Source organism: Cyrtonyx montezumae, unplaced genomic scaffold (assembly GCF_038088225.1).
Source record: "Cyrtonyx montezumae isolate F1298 unplaced genomic scaffold, pur_monq_1.0 scaffold_14, whole genome shotgun sequence".
Classification (NCBI taxonomy): domain Eukaryota; kingdom Metazoa; phylum Chordata; class Aves; order Galliformes; family Odontophoridae; genus Cyrtonyx; species Cyrtonyx montezumae.
Genome location: NW_027071870.1, coordinates 12,020,815 through 12,041,752, shown reverse-complemented (window position 1 = coordinate 12,041,752; position 20,938 = coordinate 12,020,815). Strand labels below are relative to the sequence as shown.

General features: G+C 37.3%; 1 protein-coding gene across 14 annotated transcripts in view; it reads left to right on the top strand.

The window, feature by feature from the left end:
* Window positions 1-20,938, top strand: part of PARD3 (par-3 family cell polarity regulator) — a 425,974-nt gene that overhangs the window by 38,074 nt on the left and 366,962 nt on the right. For 13 of the 14 annotated variants that reach the window (XM_065731482.1, XM_065731480.1, XM_065731479.1 and 10 more), the window contains exon 2: window positions 6,802-6,903. In XM_065731482.1, the coding sequence (XP_065587554.1) occupies window positions 6,802-6,903 (102 nt within the window). Of the gene's footprint in view, window positions 1-6,801; window positions 6,904-16,906; window positions 17,257-20,938 lie in introns of those variants that run through there. The other variant, XM_065731477.1, reaches the window with a different exon arrangement.

The following is a 20,938-nucleotide window of genomic DNA, read 5'->3' as shown; positions in this document are numbered from 1 at the left end:
TTTTTTGGCTATCAGATGTCTATGCTGAGGACTGAACCTGATAATGCAATGTTGTAAATTTTTAAGTAAATGAGTGTTGCTGTGAGAAGTGAACATGTAGGATGCATGTGAAAGCTAATGTTGCTTTCCACTTCATAAAGACCCTTTCCAACATTTCATTGTCTTGGGAAAAGTGATACTAGCCAGATGTTCAGATTTTTATCTTGAATGGATTTTTGCAAAGTAAAAGCCCTCTTAGTGAGGCCAGAAAAGTATTGGTCAATGTAAAAATGGAAAAAGATTCTCAGTGATCAGATTCTCCTTTTCATAACTGGTTCATGGCCAGGATTATTTATATAACTCTTGGTTGGAGACAATGTATGTATACTTAATGATTCTATGATTGAAAAAATTGAATCTGTAACCAAACCCCCTTCTAAAGGCATGGTAAGTAAGCTTTCTTGGTGTACATCCTTATTTCTGAGTACAGAATACTGCTAAATTTACTTTAGCTTGGCACATCCCAACTTCAAAGAGCAATTTTATGGGTTAAGGAACAGGAAGATGAAAAAGATGAGGCTTATCTTCTAGCATACAGTATTTTCTGTACTCTTTTTATAGCTTTTCTTTTCCTTTTTTTTTTTTTTTTTATGGGGCACATAGCAAAGTAGAGCAAACATGCTCCAAAACTGGGAGGAGGGGAGTGACTGCAGGTGGAGTGCAGGAAAGGAGGAGGTAGCTCTGCTCAGGGCATGGTAACTTGAGTTGCTGGAGGTGTCTGGTGCCTTCTGAGGCATACAGGAGTACTTTCATTAATGTTAAGTATTTCTCGGGCTTGTGCTCTGGCAGAGATGGTGAGCATACTTTAGTTGAAAATCATCACAAACTGTCCGTGGCACAGTGTCAACATACCTAAGAGAATGCTACTGTCTTCAGAGCTGCTTTTCCCCCTCACTTCTGCTACATGTATTACACAGGAGGTCTTTGTGTCTGAAATTCCAGTAGATCTGTGTTGGGGATGAGATGCAATGCAAACCCAGGTATTAGCCTTCCTTGCGAGGCCATGGGACTGTGTGAAGTGTTGGGAGCCCAGCTCACCTTAAGAGCCGTGGCTTTTCCTCAGCACCTGGAAGCTTGTTTTGACGGTTCCCTCCTCCAGTACAGTGCTAGACAGGGAAATGAATGAATTTGTTGGCAAATTTTCAGACACATTCGTTTTTTATTAACCATTATTTTCCTTTCAGCCTGTGGTGACATGCCCGAGTGCCATATGCTGCTGAGCAGACAAGTCTGGTCCACGCCTGAGCTGGGTTATTGTCTTAGTTTTGATCTGTGTGTAATCTTTTGCCACAAAAACTCTATGTCTTCTCAGAATACTCAGCCACACACGTTTTGATGTATATTCAAATTCCAGGTGATTTTAAGCAGAAACCAGAAATTCATGCTTACTTTCCCCTTATCGCTTCACTAATGAGGAAAAAGTTGTGTTGAATGTTTTGGAACCGGCCCTGCAGCTCCGTGCTCACTGTGCACAACTGTCTAGTTGGCAGTGTTTTTTAAAAGCCCTCTCTGTAGCTGTGTAATGAAAAAGGACTTAAAGCTGAAAAGCTCTTAGTGTTCTCACACTGAAATCACCTCTGCTTTAGGAAGACGGTATCAAGTAGGCTCAGGGATCCATGGCAAGCTCAGCGTGACGGACAGCCCACTTCCCAGTGTACTGTTGCCAGTTCAGCCTTACCAGATTGGAGAATAGAGGTGGATGTGGAAAATGCCTGGTTAACCTGCTTTCTAGATGTGTAGCAAGTGGCAGTGGGTGTGCACCTATCTGAGGTGAGGAAACACACCTGGGCGGGAAGGCCCTGCCTGGGAGCGGCTGCCTGCTTGCAGTGCTCCCTGCTGGGCGGCTCTGGGGATCAGGAGTGAACACCAGGAACTGCACTGCAGTGCAGATGTGGAGCATGGGGTGCTCTGAGACACCCTCGTGGTACGGCAGGGGAAATCGTGTGACAGCAATGGGTGTTGCATGGTGGCACGTTGGAATACTGTGCATTGTTTAGGTGGATGTTCTAGCTGGCTGGTTTTCTGCTTGCATGAGGGCTGCCCTGAAAGTAACGCCTTCTATTTTATTAGGTTGGCACATGACCTCAGAGATGGGTGTTGGTAGTATGACAGCAGAGGCGGAAACTTCCCACTAACACTCCATTGCATTTTGTTGCCATGCGAGAGATGGCAGCAGAGCGGCAGTCTGACAATATGGTATCTGGTATGGAAGTATGAAACAATAGTGTGGAACTGAATTCCTCCAGGTGGAATAAATGGCACCCATCGACATTCATTGACACTTGCTGAACATTGAGGGAATCCAGACAGTGAATGTGTGCGTTGTGAGGCGGTGGGTGGTGCATTTCTGCAGTGTTGGCACCGACAGTGGATCACCTCCGCTGGTGCAGACTTTTATGAGCACAGCATACAGGCTCTGGTTCATCACTGGTCAAAATAAATAGTACATGGTAGTGACTGTGTTGAGAAACAGTGTTTTTTAGCTGAGAATTTGCTCCATCAGTGAGTGTTACTATGCTCTCTGTATCTGGTGTAGTTTCCATGGAAATAAATAAAAGGCATTACTTTCAGGGTGACTTTTATAGATGGCTTCTTCCAAAGAAGTTTACAGACAAAATATTTCAAAGGACAAGCTTCTTTATTGTAATTTTTAATGTTAAACATATATATTTTTGGGAAGAGTATATTTGCAAAAACTAAGACAAATTGATAAATTAAAAGTGTAAGAAATCTGTGCCATTAGTAAGAACATAATGTAGTTTCCATTCCTGTTTCTAGATATTGTTTTCCACATATGGTCCTTGTTTCTACTGTGTGGGAATGTAACATTGTTAGCTACAGAATACTGAATGATATTACTTAAACTAATTGTTTTCTCAGTTGTTCCTTTGTGCTTTTTACACATCGTGTCATATGGAATAACAGGAATATGAACAACTGCATTTTTACTAGCTTTGCTAAACAGTTCTTGCTTCCACTCTCCTTGTGTTCACTTAGCAAATATTTGTCTTCCATTATAGAGGACTTTGGAGCAGAAAATGTGGTGCTCATGAGTTTAAATTCTAAGTACCTATATAATCACCATCAAGTAGAATAGTTAGATGGGTGTGCACAGGAAACAGGAGATCTGACTTGCTTAGACATGAACTGAGTGATGCAATATTTAAATGAAGATGCTATAAATCAGGTTTAGCATTACTTCTGTCCTCGCATTCAATGAAGTGAACTTGCTAGTTCTTCTGCATATGCTAGTGACAGAGACGTTTATATGGCTTTTGTGAAATATTATGCATTGCTAATTTACACATTGATAGAGCAGTGTAGCTAATGAGTTTTCTATCATGTATGTTTGTATACCCCTAAATGCACAGCAAATTTGGAGATCTTTTTAGGCAATCACAAGAACGGCGGGAGAGGTCATAAACATGGCCTTGTTATGTTGACAAAATGTGGAAACCTATTGTAATATCCAAATTCATGCTTTGAAACTACAGCAGAATATTCACATCTGTGACAATGCTTTCTTTAACCAGAAAAATCCTGAAGCAGATTTTGTGGAAAAAACCTCTTGTCATATATACATATAGATTTAATTTTGTTTTGTGTTTTTTTCCTTTTTTTTGCAGAAGTTGACATTTCTGCTTTACTAGACTCAATGTCCTTTGTACTCTTCATGTTTTGTAGCAAGCAGAGAGCATCTCTAGGAGTTACTGTTGGAGCAAGTGCTTTGTTAATGAGACCTCATTTAGGGTTCCACACTTTCAGAAGGGAATGGGGACCCTGAAGGTCCCTGAGGTGTTCTGAAGGAGACGTTGGAGCAGTCTGCCTCACAGATGAAGTAACTCTAGTAAATTCTGTCCGTTGCAGATTTCCGCATTATGAATCACTAACTATTCAAAGCCAAAACAGTAATTTTAACTGCTTCAGACAGTGTTTGAGGACTGCATTACTACCTTCACATGGGAAATTCTGAATATATGTTTAATGACTGCAGTGGAGAAATACAACTCGACCAAGCAGTGAATACGTATATCCTTGTAAACTCAATGAAGTAGTACTTGAGTTCAAGTCAGTGCTGATCCTGGTTCAGTTTCTTTTGCATTTAGCAAATTGAGAATATAAGCTGTTTCTTATGCAGTGTGTGTTTGTTGTAGACAGAATACAGACCATGAATTTCAATTTGAGTATTTGTGCAATTTATATGTTTCCTTCTTGTTTCTGTAGTTATTACATAGAATTAAGCTTTAAAATTTGGGGCCATATATGGGACTTCATTAATGCAGTAAAATCACTACTTTTTTTTTTTTTTTTGGGGGGGGGGGAGGGGTGGAGGGATGGAGGGGGAGAGGGTTGTGGGTAAAGGGGGGAAGTGGTGCAGGGGGGCATGGTATAACTAATCTCTACAACATGTGATTACTCCACTCCTCACTAGAACTCTCCTTCCCAAGCCTCCCCCTCCAAGTCTTTGATTTATGGGAAAACTTCAATGGAGGAAAAGGGCCTCAAGAGAAGGACTGCTCTGTGAAGTTTGGAGAAGGCTTTAATGAAAAGTTTCATTGTTATTTCATATTTACTTACCAAATCCTGCCAGAGTAAACTCTTGCTGAACTAGTTTTATATATTTCTTGTCTGGTCTTGCTAACTTACTGTTTTGTATCAGGCCCTTGTCAAACAGGAAGAGCGACCTGGGTAGTTCAGGTTATGGCACAACAAATAGGTAATGCAGAAAAAATGAAGTCTATCTTAAACTTCTTATGTAATAGCAAGAAACTTTTGAAGGAACTAATTAGCAGAAGTGAAGCTGCTTTTATCAAAGCTATTTTTAATGCAGATTGAACGTACTGAAATAGCACAATAGTGCTTTAGAAGTGGGTGTTCCTACTATTGATACTGTAATCGTGCACGTTTCCTTATGTTTCCCTTGGAGGTGGGAAGTACTTGTGGTAGAAAGGAAAGTAGAGCAGACAGGAATATCCAATTTCCAATTTCAGTTTGTGTGTTGTTTGTTTTGATGGATTTTTTGAGCTGGATTAATTGGAAGTGGGAGCATGAATCAAGACCAGAAGATGCTTCCTAGCCTGTCACTTCTCCTGTGCCTTCAAAATCTGGGTGTTCATAACAGTGTCTCAGGGCTTGGTCTAGGTACTGGAGAGGATTTTTATGTAATGGACTAGCGGATGAAGAAAGGTGTCTTTCCTTTTAGCCTTAGAGCAGAATATACCAAGGCACATCTTTAGTGCACTTTGCTTGAGAACTTGTTTGTTAAGGGTCTTTCAAGTTTCTTAGCATCTTGATATTCTTCTGTACGTGTGATAATGCAAATAATATAGCATTGTTTTAAATTATTTCTCAATTTTTTACTTTATGAAAATGAGTGAGTTATTTCCTGTAAAGTGCTACAAGTTTGAGGAAAAGACAGGCATTAGGAAAATCAGTTAACTCAGTTAATTTACTCAGTTAAAATCAGTTAATTTACTCAGATAGAAATGAAACAAGTTTTGCAGTTATGACGTTTCTCCAAAACCATTCATCTATACAAACATACAAAGTTGTTTTTCCTACTTTGGAAATAGAGTTGTAAGACATTACAAACAAAATGAACATCATTTGATGTTCTCCTGTGGAGTGTGTTATCCAAAATTCCATGCAGCACGTATTCTTGAGATTTAAAAATATGTATGATGTTAAAGGATTTCTGGTTGGCCCTCTTCTCCTGTTCTGACCTTTAAAACATCAAATGTTTTGACTTCTAGGCTCTGATACCCGAAAAGAGGTTGATGCCAGTTACTATTTCTAGGAAGTCAGGCACACTTTGCAAGATGTTGCAAGTTTGAAGGTCCTCAAATTAGTCACTTTCTGCAGTGGTTTCTGTTCTGTGAAAAGTAACAAAGCTCTGCTACTCTTTTTACACTTAACAGCCCGGGGCATTGGCTTCTGTAACAGGGAATATTTGAGAAGAAGGAAAAGATTATGTATCATGTTCAGGTTGTGTGTTTATAGTACAGCTTTTCCCTGTAGGAAAACAAACCTTTTCAGGATAGCAAGTTGAGTTCCAGTCAGCAATCGGGTGATGTAATAACATGCAGAAGAGACCTTGTGAATGCTGTGTTCTTTCAGTTGACATCCTTCTATACTAATAGTAAAACCTATAAAGCTACTGGTAGGCATATATACTTATATACACATAAATACACATGTGCATGCATATGTATCTTAATTAAAATGTGAAGTGTTCTTTATATGTAATTCAGATATCCCATCTACCCACTCAGCAAGCACAGGTTGAAAACCTTTCATACCATTTCAGTATTGATTTGTATCTGTAAGACAAGCTGTTAAACTTTTGCAGCTACCATGTAGAAAAAAAAAATCTACAACATAAGGAAACACGATATTTTTAATTTTTTTTCCTACAGTTTTGTGCCTGTTGATCACAGTATGAGAAGGTTCATTTTGAGGAGGATGTATTTTCCTTTCATACTGTGCATAAAATCAGTAACACTGTCTTTATCTTGTGTGCTAGTGTTGGGGCTGTGATCATACTTATCATCTGAAAGCACGTTCATATACAGAATAATTATTTGAAAAATAAAATGCTCTGGCTTCATGTTTTAATTTACATTACTTTAGAGGATTATGACCTAAATAGATGTTTTAATGCTGAGCATTTTTAGGATGGTGATGATCACTGTATAGAAGGATAGCCTTTTTCTGTGGTGCTTTTGAACTCTGATGTTTGTTTTTCTTCCTCCCTTTGTGCAGGATCCCAACTACTGGATACAAGTACATCGACTGGAGCATGGGGATGGTGGGATCTTGGATCTGGATGACATTCTCTGTGACGTTGCTGATGACAAAGATCGTGTAAGTACAAATAGCGATGAAAAAAGCTCAGTGTCCACAGTGCACAGTCAGGACAGTTATTCTGTGTTTCCAGCATGTGTCTTGAAGTGCAAGTCAAACAATACAAAGGGTTTATTTATTTATTTTTTAAAGTTGTCTGCTTGACAGATATGGGAAGTTATGTTATGAAGTTATGTTATGATTTGTCAGAGAGTACAGGAATTATTTTTATTAAAATAAAGAGTTTTTCTTTCTCTTTGGTTCTTTACATTTCAAGTACTAATATGAACAATATGAATAAAATGAAGTAATAATAATAAATATCAAAGGAACAATAATATGAAAAATTGAATACATAAGTTAAGCTTCATGTTACCAGTTGAATATATGAAAAAAAACCATGCTATTTTCAAGCTTTGCAAGGTTTTTTGTAAATTTTTTTTGAATATCCAAATATTCAGACAATTGCTGGTTTCACAGAACTTCAGAAAATAATTGTTCATTGTTAGACCCTGTGTGTACCTTTCCTCCTTTTAAGTAGAGATTTAGTTCACTGTCACGTAAGAGGTTTTTCATTATTGATTAATTGATTGAGGTTATAGAAATATGTATTTGAACTGTATGTTCAAAAGGGTAAGATAAGAAACACTGTGGCAAGCTGAAAAGTATGTAAATATGCCTTTTTTCTCTGCAAAGCTGCTCCTGTTTGCTGAAGCTCATGAGTGTGCTGACTTCAGCCTCGAAGAGTGCTTTAGGACCCTGCTCCTGTCACTGGTGGGATCTTTAATTGCCTCTACTAGGAGCAACACACTCTCTAAATATCATTGAAAAGAGGCCACATGATGACTCTTGGGCTAATTTTTTAGAAGTCGATACTTTGCCTACAGATATTTCTTGCAACAAAACTTAATTGTCTTGGTTATCTCAACCAGGACTTCATGATGAAAAATTATGTGGAGAGTCTTGGGACCTGAAGACTCCTTGCTGTCTGAAATGTAGAGTGGTATATAGTAACAGTGCCTGAGTTTTCAGGAATCTCTTCAATAAAAATAGTGCCCAGCTAAGATTTCATGAAAAGCTAATTAAAACCTCCAGTTAGTTATCTCATATTCAAGGTCTCAAGTTGTGTGATTAGTTTAGCTTTTGCTCATGGGTCTCAAGGAGACTGTTGGAAGCTGTCACTAAATACACACACAAAAATACATGTACGCACAAATCTCTATATATGACATGACTTATTTGAATCATGTGCTTCTTAGCTCCTCACATGCTTCTTGCTTCATAAGGAGAAGTTTAAATTCTGGTGACTCGAAGACCTCATTTGTAGGCTATTATCTCAGCTTGCTGCCTTCAAGTGGGGTAATTCCTCCTAGTGAAACTCTGTGGGTGTTCATATGTGTGTGACTAATAGCTGAAAAGCTCTTGACTGCAACTGAATCAAGCAAAGTCATTACTGCAATATTGTTTTTGTGTACAGATGGACAAGATACTAGTAGCTAGTAGTATTTATCTCCAGATTGGGCAAGTTCATTTCCTCTGATTCTGTGAATCTGGCTTGTCTCTGCTAGTAGCATTTATCAGTTATTGTTATTCTTTTTTTTTTTTTTTTTTTAAGACCTTGTAGCATTGATTAGGAAAGTGCATTATAAACATGTGCTGTGCCTTATTGCCTTATATCCTTCAATTAATCTTTCTCACTTGACCTTCGCACTTAAATCTCTTCAAGCATTTTAGTCATTAGTCATTGTTTTTCAGTTTCCTATCTTAAATTTTACAACTGATCTTCATGGTTCCTTGTAGTTTTGGATTGTTAAATTTACATTTTATTCTTCCATATCAAGTGTATCTACTAGCAGGAGCTGATACACGTCTCAAAACTGCAATGTCCTAGGCATAACATCTATTAGTAATATTTTATATATATAAAATTTCATACATCTTGTTTAAAAACAATTGATGTGTAGATATTTAAATTATCACTGAAGTCTGTACAATTAGTTATCAAAATTAAACCATAGAATCATAAAATGGCTTGGGTTGGAAGGGACCCCATCACCAAGTTCCAACCCCCCTGCCACATGGGCCACCAACCTCTAGAAAAGAGAAGCTTATACAGCTTGTAAATAAGCTTGTAAATATATTTCTTAATTGGGACAAAAAATAGCTGGGATATTTCAAAACTAAACACCTAGTATCTTAGTGTTCATTTTCACAAGGAAGGTCTTTGTGTTTCTGATGACAAAGGTGGTTGTGTTGCTTATTGTCTGTCGTGTATTTCTGGAAATCACTTTGCTCTTAGGATTCTTCAGGTGTATACATCATTCCCACAGTGAAAAATGCTACAATTTCTTTTTCTGTGTCATGATTTTTGTACAACATCTTTATTAGCAAAATAGAGAATATGAAACAGCTAAGGACCAGACTGTCCTCTTGATGAACTTTTTTACTTTGTGTAGTCAAATATAGTGAAACTCTTAAGTAATGTGAGGAATATTCCACTGTCTCCATGGAGAAAAATTTCTAACCTATAACAAATACAAATATCCTTAGAGACAACAGCTGTTCTGAATGGAATAAGAGAGAGGTATCTTTGTGACAGTGTCCTTCCATTAACACAGTGTGTGATAGGGTGACTTTATATAGCTTCTTCTGTCCCTGTATGCTGGTATTCTTTTGTCATTTAGTAAAACAGAACAGATGGGTAAGGGTTGACCAGTTACTCTCTGGGGTTATTTGCAGTGTGCAGTCTTGTTTTCCCTTAAAAAAAATGGTGAAAAGCATGAAACACCCTGTGTGGAAAAACTGATTTTACTGTGCTGTTTGTTCCTTTCTGAACAGCTTTTCTTAAGTCTCTTAACATACTTCATTGAGAAAGTGCACAATGCCTTCTAACTTAGCTGGCATGCAACTTTGACATTTGTATTGCACAATGTCACTACACGTGAACTTGGTTAATTATTTGAAGTAATAGTACTAAAACAAAAAAATATAAATACTCACTTGGTTAGTTTTTTTATGACAACTGTTTTTATAATTGAAGTGAAAATGTTGTTGAGGTTTTGTTGTGGAAGATTGGTTCCAAGGGAAATACACCAATATTATCCCCCTCTATCTAACTCTCCCCATATACAAATGGGTAGTCTTGGTTTTATTTTTGCTATTGTTGAAAAATATTTGTCTGCAAGAACCAGGATTCTGTTTGTAGCTAGTGGTATTCATGACAGAACAAAAGGAGAAATAATTTCTTTCATCTTGCTGCTATTGAACTGTGTAACATATATCAATTATTTAAAAAATACATGGTTCTTGTTCATTTAGCAATCAGAACAATATTTTTAAGTTAGAGTAGCAAATTGTTTTACTTGGATTTCTGTTACTTGTAAAAGTAGCTCTTTATTTAAAGGCTCTCAAAAAAACATATGTCAACTTGGCAGGTTTCCAGCTTGATAATGAACTTGATGACATCAGTTTTCTGTAGGTAGGCATTCTTAGAAGAAAAAAAACCCCAAACAAACAAACAAACAAAACACCTAAGCAAAAACCAGCTGTATTTAGTGATGTTTTCTATGTTTTTTCCTGACAGACCAAAGCACATACACACTTCAGCAGTCTTTGTACTTTGGGTATAATATGGAATTACTTAGGGATCACATAGGCTCTTGTTTGTTTCAATGATTTGCTGTATAACTTCCTATTTCAAAAATGTGTGTGTGAATATTACTCTCAACTGAATTCTCACTGGAAAAAGTCACGTTTTGGACAATTAAAAAAATACATCTCCAATTATATGTAATTCTTTCCTTCATAGTAATGCTCAGGCTGATGCTCAGTGAAAAGCTGTAGAGACCATAGTGTCTGTATTTGGTGTATCACAGAATTGTAAAGGTTGGATAGCTCCAATATTTTTGAGAAATTAAAGGCTTTCCTTCCCAAGAAAGCAATGAGTATCTGCCATAAACGTGCACTGGCTTTGATAAACAGCTGAACAAATAGAGCTCGTAGGTTATGAAGCTGCTGACAGTTATTCATCAGTTCATTTATCCTTACAGGTTAGAATTTTGTTAGCTTGTGATTAGCAACATGTAGCTGTAGAAGCATTGGCATTTCACTATTTCACTCATTGCTGTCCTAATAAATTCAGTGCTCTAGGTCTCAAAAATAACCACTGCTAATTTGCTGTATTTTGGTGTATACTTGAGTTGCAGTCAAAGCAATTGTCTCTTAACTGAAAAATGGACTTACTCTGCTGGCTTTACTGTTTTCAAATATTTCATCAAGTCTATACCTCACATAATTTATATTTATGCCCACTGAGTGCAGATGTACAAAATGGAGAAATATTGTTTGGTAGTGTCTGGAGTGAACTTTCATGCTAAGTGTTTGCATGCTAGTAGTATCCAGGTCAGTGTATGATGATGTGGTGTTGGTCTTTAGTGCTGGTTAAGATATTTTGGACTTCTTAGAAAGACACTGGAAAAAAAATTGCTTTATTGAGTGAAATTCTGTTGATGAAAGTGAGATGGATGTTCAGTGAATATGAACATTCATTAAATATTAACATTAATTTAATTAATCTGTCTTGAGGTTAAGTTCATAAATGTTGTTAAGCTACAGCTAGGTTTGTCAAGAAATAAATTGCAGCTGAAGTTTTTGAGATCACTTGAGTTGATTTGCATCCCCTTCTGGAGGCCTACAAGGACTCTTAGTATTATTATGAATTTAGTACCTGCTTGTTTCTAGGATGATGGGAGAAACTTTGAGCTGTTTCTTCACACAGTATGAAGGCATATTAGGAACTTTTCCCAGCATAGAGGAGAGGAAATGAACTTTTGGTTTTTGTGTTAAACATGTGGTCAATTGTAAATAATACTGTTGTTTTGTTTACTTCCTCTTGCAAAGCACTGTTGAGTTAGAAAGACATGTGATATACAAAACGTGGCTTTGGAAAGGATGACTGTATTTTTTTTGTAACAAATGTTTTTTTTGTAACCAACGAAAAATAGCTCTCTTTTGAGTGTTATGATCCTGAGGTTAAAGGCTAGCTTGGGCCTGGAGAGCCGTGATTACATTATCTAGCTGCTATTTATTTTTATTCTGTCGCTCTTATTTTTTTGGCAGAGTTGTGCAAAGGCCTGGTTTTACAATGAATACAAGAGCAGTGGCAGCACAGTGATTGTAGAAATAATGAGATTCTGGTAACCTTGTGTCTGTGTTAGCCTTTAAAATGTTAGAGAGCTTTTGAACACGGTGAAAGTTGCTCAGGTAAACTCGTGTTATCTTTAGATTTCCACCAGCACCTAATCAGGATATTCCAAGTACTGCAGTTTGCTCTAAATTTGGGTCTCTCTGCCTCACTTAAGCAAACTTACAGCTGCATTTACATTTGAGTTTTCTTTGACTTGACAACTGAAGAATTTAACTCCAAGAACATAAACAGAGAAGAACAACAGTTATTTTGTTGTACTTCTGGTGTTTTCTGCCATTAACATATAAAACCTTAGAGTGAACTGAAGGATATCTGGATCTAGTGCAGTAAATTGGATAGTAGAAACTGAAAATGCCAAAGTATTACTCAGTATGCCCTTTCCTTTCTCTTCCAAGCTTTTCCATAGAACTAATATTTAACTGCTTCCTTGTCTCTCTCTGCCACAGTGTGCAGCTTCTCTCATTCTGTTCTGAGGCTTCCTTCTCTGTATCCCAGGAAAGCAGAATGACCTTGAAACAATTTGTTGTTACTCGTAAATGACTTGGCAAAACACATTTTGAGCATAAGGCATTTTTCTCTTGCAACAGCTTAAAATAACCACTTGTGCTGCTGAGCTTGAGAAAGTATTGGTATTGGGAAAGAAACCTTTCATACAATAATTTCATGATTCTCTTCTGCAATAAAACTCAAATACTGTAACAGTGAGCTCTTGATGTCATCTGGTATTCTGAAGTATGTTTTTATTTTTAAGTAAATTTTAAGATTGATGATATTGTTTTAACAGAGATTCTGACAAATGAAAACAGAATGTCTGTTTTAACTGGGTTTTCTTGCTTTAGCTCTATTGACTCATTATTATTGAGGTGTCCACATGATTTTTGTGCTCACCTTGCTGGTGGAGTTAAACCAAGGAAAAAATGAAAGTCCTGAAGATAATCTTTATTCACAGCTGCTTTTTAATGAAAACACTTGGAAATAAGTTATTCCAAATACAATTATTGTCATCTCTCAAAGAATGGAATTAAGACGGTTATAACATTTCTAATTAACTTTTACCTTCACACTGTTTGTAGAAGAGACTAAATCCTGTGGAAGTGAGGAAACACTGGGTATAATGTATTGCTACTGAAATGTGGGAATCTTCCAGTCACTAAGAAATACTCGAATGAACTAAAAGTTTTGTCACACCCAGAGATCCGAGTTTTATAGCCTTCTCAGTGCTATTCTCCAAATTTACTCTCATTTAATCTCATCTACTATTCCTGACTCTGTAAAGACAGCATCTCTTATCATGATTCACTGTTTATTTTTGGAATAAACTTTAATATCCAATTTTTTTCCTGAACTGCTTAAGTAGTTGTATGAATGCACTAAGAATTCCCAAGTAAGAGAGGAATGAAACTAGGATGATATTATTATTTGGAAATTAGCTCTGACAGAAATCTGATGAGCTGTGGGTAAGGCTGACTTCTGAAAATTAAATAATATGGTAGAAACTGCTCGTTAAAGAATAGCAGGTGCATGTGTTAAGTTGGTATACTGGAGAAGACCACAGAAGTTCTGTGAAAGTCAGTTGTGCCTCACAAATCTGTCAGAAAAAAGACCTAAGCAATAGTGACTTGGTTAGTACAACCAGAAAAATTTCACAATCCTGCCACCAGAGAAGAGAAGGGGTTTTAGAGATAAGTAAAGGATGAAAAGATGGAAAATAGAGCATCCATTGTTGAGCATATTTGTACGTGCTCTGGAAAAAAAGGAAGAGGTGATTGAACCCTGGAGTGACAAACTCCGTTGCTGTGTGAAACTGAATGTTGGCAGTAAAGCACAGGTTGTGGAGTGCTGGAGAAGCATTCTCTGCTACAGGAGGACATAATGTGGTTCATGAAATAATTCTGTCTGAATGCACAAAATAAAGACTTTGGAAAAAATGTTCCTGATCCTGTAATAGATCTCTGTAAGCACCAGCTTATTCTGCAATGTATGGCTCTGTGAGATTTAATAGGGTAAAATAAGGCATCCAGCAGTTTGCATTTGTGCCTCTCCATGATGTTGTCACTCTCTCCTGCTGCTCACCTTGTTGTGGCTCTGGTGCTCTTTGGACCGGGGCTCTCAGCCAGTTTGTTCACCAGAACATCAGAGAACTTCTTGCAAACTTAACTGAATGCTTTTCTGCTGTTCTGCTGAAGGAGCTGGCAAGCTGGTGGAGAAAAGGGCATCACTGCTGGTAGTGGATTGGGTGTGAGGGAAGGACTGAGAACATAGCAGATGGGGATGTGAGTAGGAGGAAGAGACAGGGTGAGTGCAGTGAGGCTGCTGGTGGCCCTGGAGCTACTGGAGTGTCCTTGGAGTGAAGCAAGGGTAAAGAAGAGAAGAGGCACCTGAGGCCATGCACTGGTGATGAGGCTGGCTGCTCCCTCCAGCCACCAACCAACCTATCGAAAGAGCTGTTGTACAAAGATCAAAAGCATTGAAGAGGTACCAACAAAGATTTCAGATGTAGATTAAAGGCTAATTAACTAGCAGTGCCTGCATGGACCACGACTGTCAGCCTTGAAGAGAAGGTGGAAGCAACAAACTGTAGACAACAATAAAATCATCAGCAACCTTAAGAAATCGTTCATCTTTTTGTTGCAAGATGTGGAGGAATCAAAGCTGAAAATTTCATTAGCTAAGCAAATGAAATGAGTTGCATTTTATCTATTAAATACTACCTTTTATTTCTGAATGATGCAGGTTCTTATTTGTAGGGGAACTGTGAATAACCAGAATCCAAACCATCTTCTTTGAAGATTTTAAAGACCTCAGTCCTGTTCCATTTCTGTCCTAATTATTTTATGTCACCTGGAAATCCTTGCAGATTCCTGATCATTCTTAATACATCCCCTGCACCTGTATGAGAACTGTGTTCTGTATTGAAATACACTAAGCAAGGTTAGCAATACCTACAGTATTTACTATCGAGTCAGTTGTGGATTCGGTCAAACTGCAGTGGAGTAAAATAGATTTGAATGGATTTCTTAATTTATGCTTTTGTCGGTCTTAATTGCTGCTTTTGTATGAATGAGTATGCTTAGGATAATTAATGTGTAGATGTCTGTAAAAGGCTTCCTAGCTTTCCTTGACCTTAATTTTTATATTATATCAGAATATCTATGATTATTAGCAGATAGTGAAAATGCTTGAAGAAGTTTCGGAGAGATGTGATTGTTCTTGAGATGTCACAGCTTAAAAGCATACATTCTGCTGTATTATCTGTTAATTATCTACTTTTCAGGAGAATGATGCTGGTAAATCACAGGAAGTGGTAATTTAAATAAGGCTTCATTTTTCTTTAAACTTCAGAGAAAACCGCAGTGTGAGGAAATGATGACCTCACCGTGGCTAATCTTGGTAGCACTGAATGTCAGTTCATATCTATGGATGATGACAGCTGTGGTTATTTTAAACCCATCACAATTAAGAGACGTGTTGTACAAAGACTATTTAATAATGTTTTTTTTTTTTTCTGTCTTGTAATAATTACAAAATTCACTACTTAGATGGAGTTGTAGATAATACGAAGAAATGTTTTATAAATCTTCACTGTTTAATTCTCCACAGAAATCTGCAGTGAATTGAGAATTAGGCCTTTATGGCTAAGGCATGATGTTCTACTATCTTTCCATTAATTTTAGCAGTATTATTCATCGTGCAACAAGGGAAAAGTATTGCAGCAAAGGCTGGTTATGGGAGTTCATTAACACTGTCCCCTTACACACATCTGCAGGTTTTAAAAGAAATGCTGCTAGAGCTTTACAAATACTTCTGAATAGAGATGATGAGACATGTACACTAGAGGACTGACCCATATTAAAGCTTAATTATAGTAATGGATAATCCTGCATGTATAAATTATTCACGGCTGCTTAGTATGTGAAGTACTATCATGAATAAATTAAGAAAAGTTTCTGGAAAAGACCCTGGATGGTGTCATAAGTTTGTCAAACCACAACTTTCCTTTTGTCTTCCAACCCAGATTTGCATCTGATAGTGTTAGGTTTGCAAGCACATTCTTACATGTGCAACTTTGTGCTTTGGAGATGTTTTGCCTAATCAAAATCAATAGCAGGGAGTCTTGGGCTTCTACACCCTTGTAGTGTTCCTTGACTAATATGTTATGCAAGGGAAACATTCCTACTTAAACACAGGCCTGCTACAAAAGTTGCAATCTCAGCCGTGTGATAAGATTCCCACACTGTCACTACGTTGAGAATTCATTAACATTTCCCTCTCATCCATTGGTACCAATAGGGGAACACTGTAACTTCATAGTTATTTCCCGTTAAGGACAGCAGGATTCCTACATAGGCTTGGACTTCGTTTTCCAGCAGCCTTAGTAGATAAAGTGCCTCCTACATTTATGGGATGAGTAGCTTTCTATCAAAGGGAAATGTTTGAATAGGGCTCATAATTAATGGGGCAGCTATGTTGTGTTAAAGGTTCTTTCAGCAGGTGCTTTGGGTAAGAAAATAACACCATCTTTTTGGGGGAACCTTCTCAGCCTGTTTTCTCGTGTACCTTGTTAGCAGTAGCCTAGAAAGGAAGGAGTTAAGAAGATGCTTTGAACCCAAAGTCTTCTGCTTCATCCCCACACCCTGTTGGTGTACTTCCACACCCTCCTGCTCTACAGGGAACTACCTTCCGTTCACCTTTAGCGTGCTCAGCAGGATAGTCACTATGTTTTTCAGATTAGCATCACTGCTGAAGCCTGTTTGAGTTTACACAGCAAGAAGGAGTTCTGCCTGCTCCTCAGTGACACACAGCATTGCAGGACCATCGCCTTTCTTCATCTGTTCAACCTGCTGGAAAACTGAAATTGCTGAACTGAAGAGGGCTCCTCTCCTTGTAGGTTACTTTGCTTCCTATAGGATTGAAGACTGTTCCCTGTAAGTTTAGTGGAAGCTTGATGCTACTGAGGATTTGTCTTTTTGGGACGCTGTTTGCTTGAAGTTAACCACATTTTGGTGGTTAAAATGGCAGACATACCGAAGAGGAAAATTACAAAGAAGTCATCATCTTTTTCATATGACCGTCGGAGAGACTCAGTGAAAGTCAGGAGACAGTCCAAGTCCCTTAGCTTTAAGTCAGCTACGTTGGATGCTCAGAAAAGACAGGCAAAGAAAAAGCAGGTTTGTATTTGGATATTACTTTACAAATATCTTTACTTCTCAAGTTCCTAAAAGGACTGTAAAGCTTGATGTGTTCATCTGAAGTGGAAAATAATCTCTGCTGATTTGCAACCTGCGTGTGGGTATGTGTGTGTACATACACAAGCTTGTGGGCAGGTAAAGCTGTCATGGGGTTTTCTGTCGTTTGCTTTTTAGTTTTTGCCACATGGTTTCTTGCAAGGTAGTGAAACTTACAGTGTGACTTTGTAAGAAAAGTCTTCATTTTCCTTGCTTTTAAGATGTCTGTTTTGTTGCCGGCAGTTGCTTCTGTAGTCCAACACTCACTCTGTGAGGTTTTGGTAATGTTTTGTTATGCTGAAACTTTTAAAACAATTATTGAAGTTACAGCTGTTTCACTGCTCTTCATTACTATTTATTTATTCTTCTTTAAAGTTGAAATGTACCAGACTGAGAGCTTTAGGGAGTGAAATATTTTACTTATTCCAGAACAGGTAGTGCAAGTCAGCGGCAGCACCTGTTCTGGTGGGACCAGTTCCTAGGGTTAGAGGGCAGCTTAATGCCTTGGCATTATTGCACTTCAATAGTAAAAGACTCATATGCAGGCCTTTATCTTTTATAGTTGGAATATAATTATAAGAAATTTCTCCAAAGAGCAAACGTACCATGTGTGTAAATGGAACAAAAACAAGTGAGTCAGTTCTTGAAATGTCTTTGTATACCGATCTCCAATTTAATCTAATATGAAAGAGGCTCAGGATCATGGACTTCATAGCCATCTCACTGAATTTATGTGCACAGAGTGCCTTTTTGAAAGGCTTAAAGTAACTTTCAGGGGAATTTTTTAATTAACTACAGAACTTGGAAGCTTGTAATACTTTGCAGTTAGTGCTTCCACAAATGCTTTGAAATAAACAACACTGTCATTAGCTGTAAGAGTGAATTTCTCACATACCCGACCGCTAGCTCTGCTCCTAAATTTGAGGACAGCATACCCAGTCAGATTTAGGAATGTTACAAGCCCAGTGTAAGCTTTGGTATTAGCTGAAAAAGATAATGGGATTTTAATGTATCTTGATTCATATTTATTTTATTACCGTTTCTGTTCTTGAAAGCTTTGAATGTCCCTAAAAAAATATTGACTACTAGAGTATTAGGATACCCTCACTTTACTGTGTTTTTTCAGTATTAATTATGGTCACAGGTGAAGTGCTTTTGACTGAATGAAAGTTTTAAACTGGGGAAATACTTCCAAAAATGAGTAATGCTTTCAAAAGGGCACCAAGCTCTAATTCTGTTTTGCTTTACTATCAAATGTAATTTGAGGAGTAAAAATCTTGTTCTGACTTCTGCATACGTATGTGAGCATTCAGGCTCATTGGAAATTGGAAGTTTGCTCAAATTAATGTAATCATTTTTGTTTATAAGTGCATAGTAGTATAATTTAATTTTCTCAGACCTTAAGGTTTTTGCAGCCCCTCAGCCTTTGGATGACTGCCATGGTTGCTGTCTGACCTCTAGTGGTTAGTGGAAAATATACTCAATTACTAAATTCTAGCTGATGCTTGAAAAATTCCCCAACACGTATACTTGTTGGTTTTGCTATATGATGCTCTCAATTCTATTATTATTAAAAAGAAAAAAAAAAGTCTGATTTAAATTAATCTTCAGTGGTGTAACTTCAAGCGAAAATATTTTCTAAAATCATTACTCACATTTCTGAAGTGGTACAACATTTAAAACTCTGCTTTGTTCTCTGCTCTTTTGGGAAATGGGAGTAGACTTTGCTGCTGAACCACTTAAAGCCTCTTATATTGTCCTTTTCTGATGGAACGAGGTTTTGCTTCTTCTTGTGAAGACTGGCAAGTTAAAAATCATTTTCTAAACATTTTAAAGGATTGATATCAACCTCAGTCCATTAAAATCATAATGCAGCAAAAACATTTTCTGCTTCCTTTGCCTTTGTATCGATGACCTCCCTTTTTTTCAGAGTTGGATTTTTTTCTTCCTCCTTTTTATGGTAGTACAGGTTCTATTTTGGTCTTCTTACATAACATACATCAAGTCTCTTAGATCTTTGATACAATATTAATGAGAATTGGTGAACATTTTAAAAAGACGTTTGTCACAGTTTCTGGATTGTAACGATGATGCAGCTATGTTAAAAGCTAATTGCCATGCTTTTGCTTTTTGTTGTTGTTGTTTTGATTGCTTAACTAATCTGTCATAAGTTGAAGATCATTATTTGTACAGAACTGACAGCTTCAGATATCTCATCTAAGGTAAAAAGGAACCAGCAAGAAGTTATTTATTAATACGATTGCTCTTTATTTCTAGCGATTTCTTTCATCATTCCTAATTCCTTGAAGTCTTGTGTTGCAACTCACAGCAATGAAGCAGTCTTTAAATTCGTCACATTTTGCATTTTCTGTTCAAATTAGTGTTGTTAATCAATGAAAATCTTTTCATGTCCTGTTTCAGTGCAGTTTATGGCAGGCACTGAAGCACCCCTACTCTTTCCAATAGAGGAGGGCATCCCTATTCCTTCATCCCGTATGGGATTTTCAGTGCCTAATCCTTGCTTACTTGCTTTGTGATACTACTGGTGAATTATTTTTCATTGGGAAAATATGAAGCAAGTCCTATCTGTTCTACTGTAGGAAATAGGATGCTAATTACTTTCACTGACTGCCAACACTGTCTGTAGTTGATCTGAATGTAAAGCCACATTGCACAAAGTTGTTGAAGGTAACTTCTCAGCAAAATAAGTATTATGCAACATAATCAGTGAAATGTTTTATAGTGATAGGAGAAAAAAGTTGCCTATTTTTACATTTTGAATGAAGAACAAATCTAGTTATGTGAAGTAAAACTTGTAAATAAGTTTTAAGAAAATGTAAGATCAAGATCCTTATGTTCAAAATGTAAGAGATACGTTGCTATTTTGGAGCCTCTAAAGCCTTATTTCTGTCATCACCAGCTGACTGGTTACCATGACATGGACTGGAATCTCAGTGGATTAATACAATCTAAGACTATTTTCCTGATAACTACTTATGTTTTGGATACAATATTTTGGAGTGTGGCAAGATTTCAGTTCCGTACTAGAATATAGAGAGCTTGCATGGCGCTGCAGATTAGGTTTGCTTCCAGCCATCCTGTTACTTTCCTTCTCTTTAAAGCTATGTAATCCTGAAATTGTGTGGGATGTGCCATCCACTATCCCAGGTGCAGAACAATACATACAAAGAGAGACCAAAATCTCCAAATCCCTATGTTTAAATATTCAGTTAAATAAGAGTGCTCCAGATTTATTGTTATGAACACCTGAGTTGGCTAAGGCCTGTGAGTTATGCTCCTTGCTGCCTTATTAAAAGGTGTTACGAAGTTTGGGGAGATGAGGGAAGGGGGAGGGGACAAATAGCATGAGTTTGTCATGTTGAGTTCTGTTGTAGGAAGTGTCTGTGTTATAACTATGTATAGTATAGCACCAGTTGCAGTGTTACTGGCATTGGGCAAGGCTTCTGAGCACATCCCATTGTACCAACACCAAATTACTACTAATCTACTAAGATACATAAGTAACAAAAAAAGTTAAAAAATGTTGGGGATGAAAGAGACATCTGAACTCATTTTCAGGCGTTATTTTGCTTTTCTTCTACTACTTTACTTACTATTTTTTTGC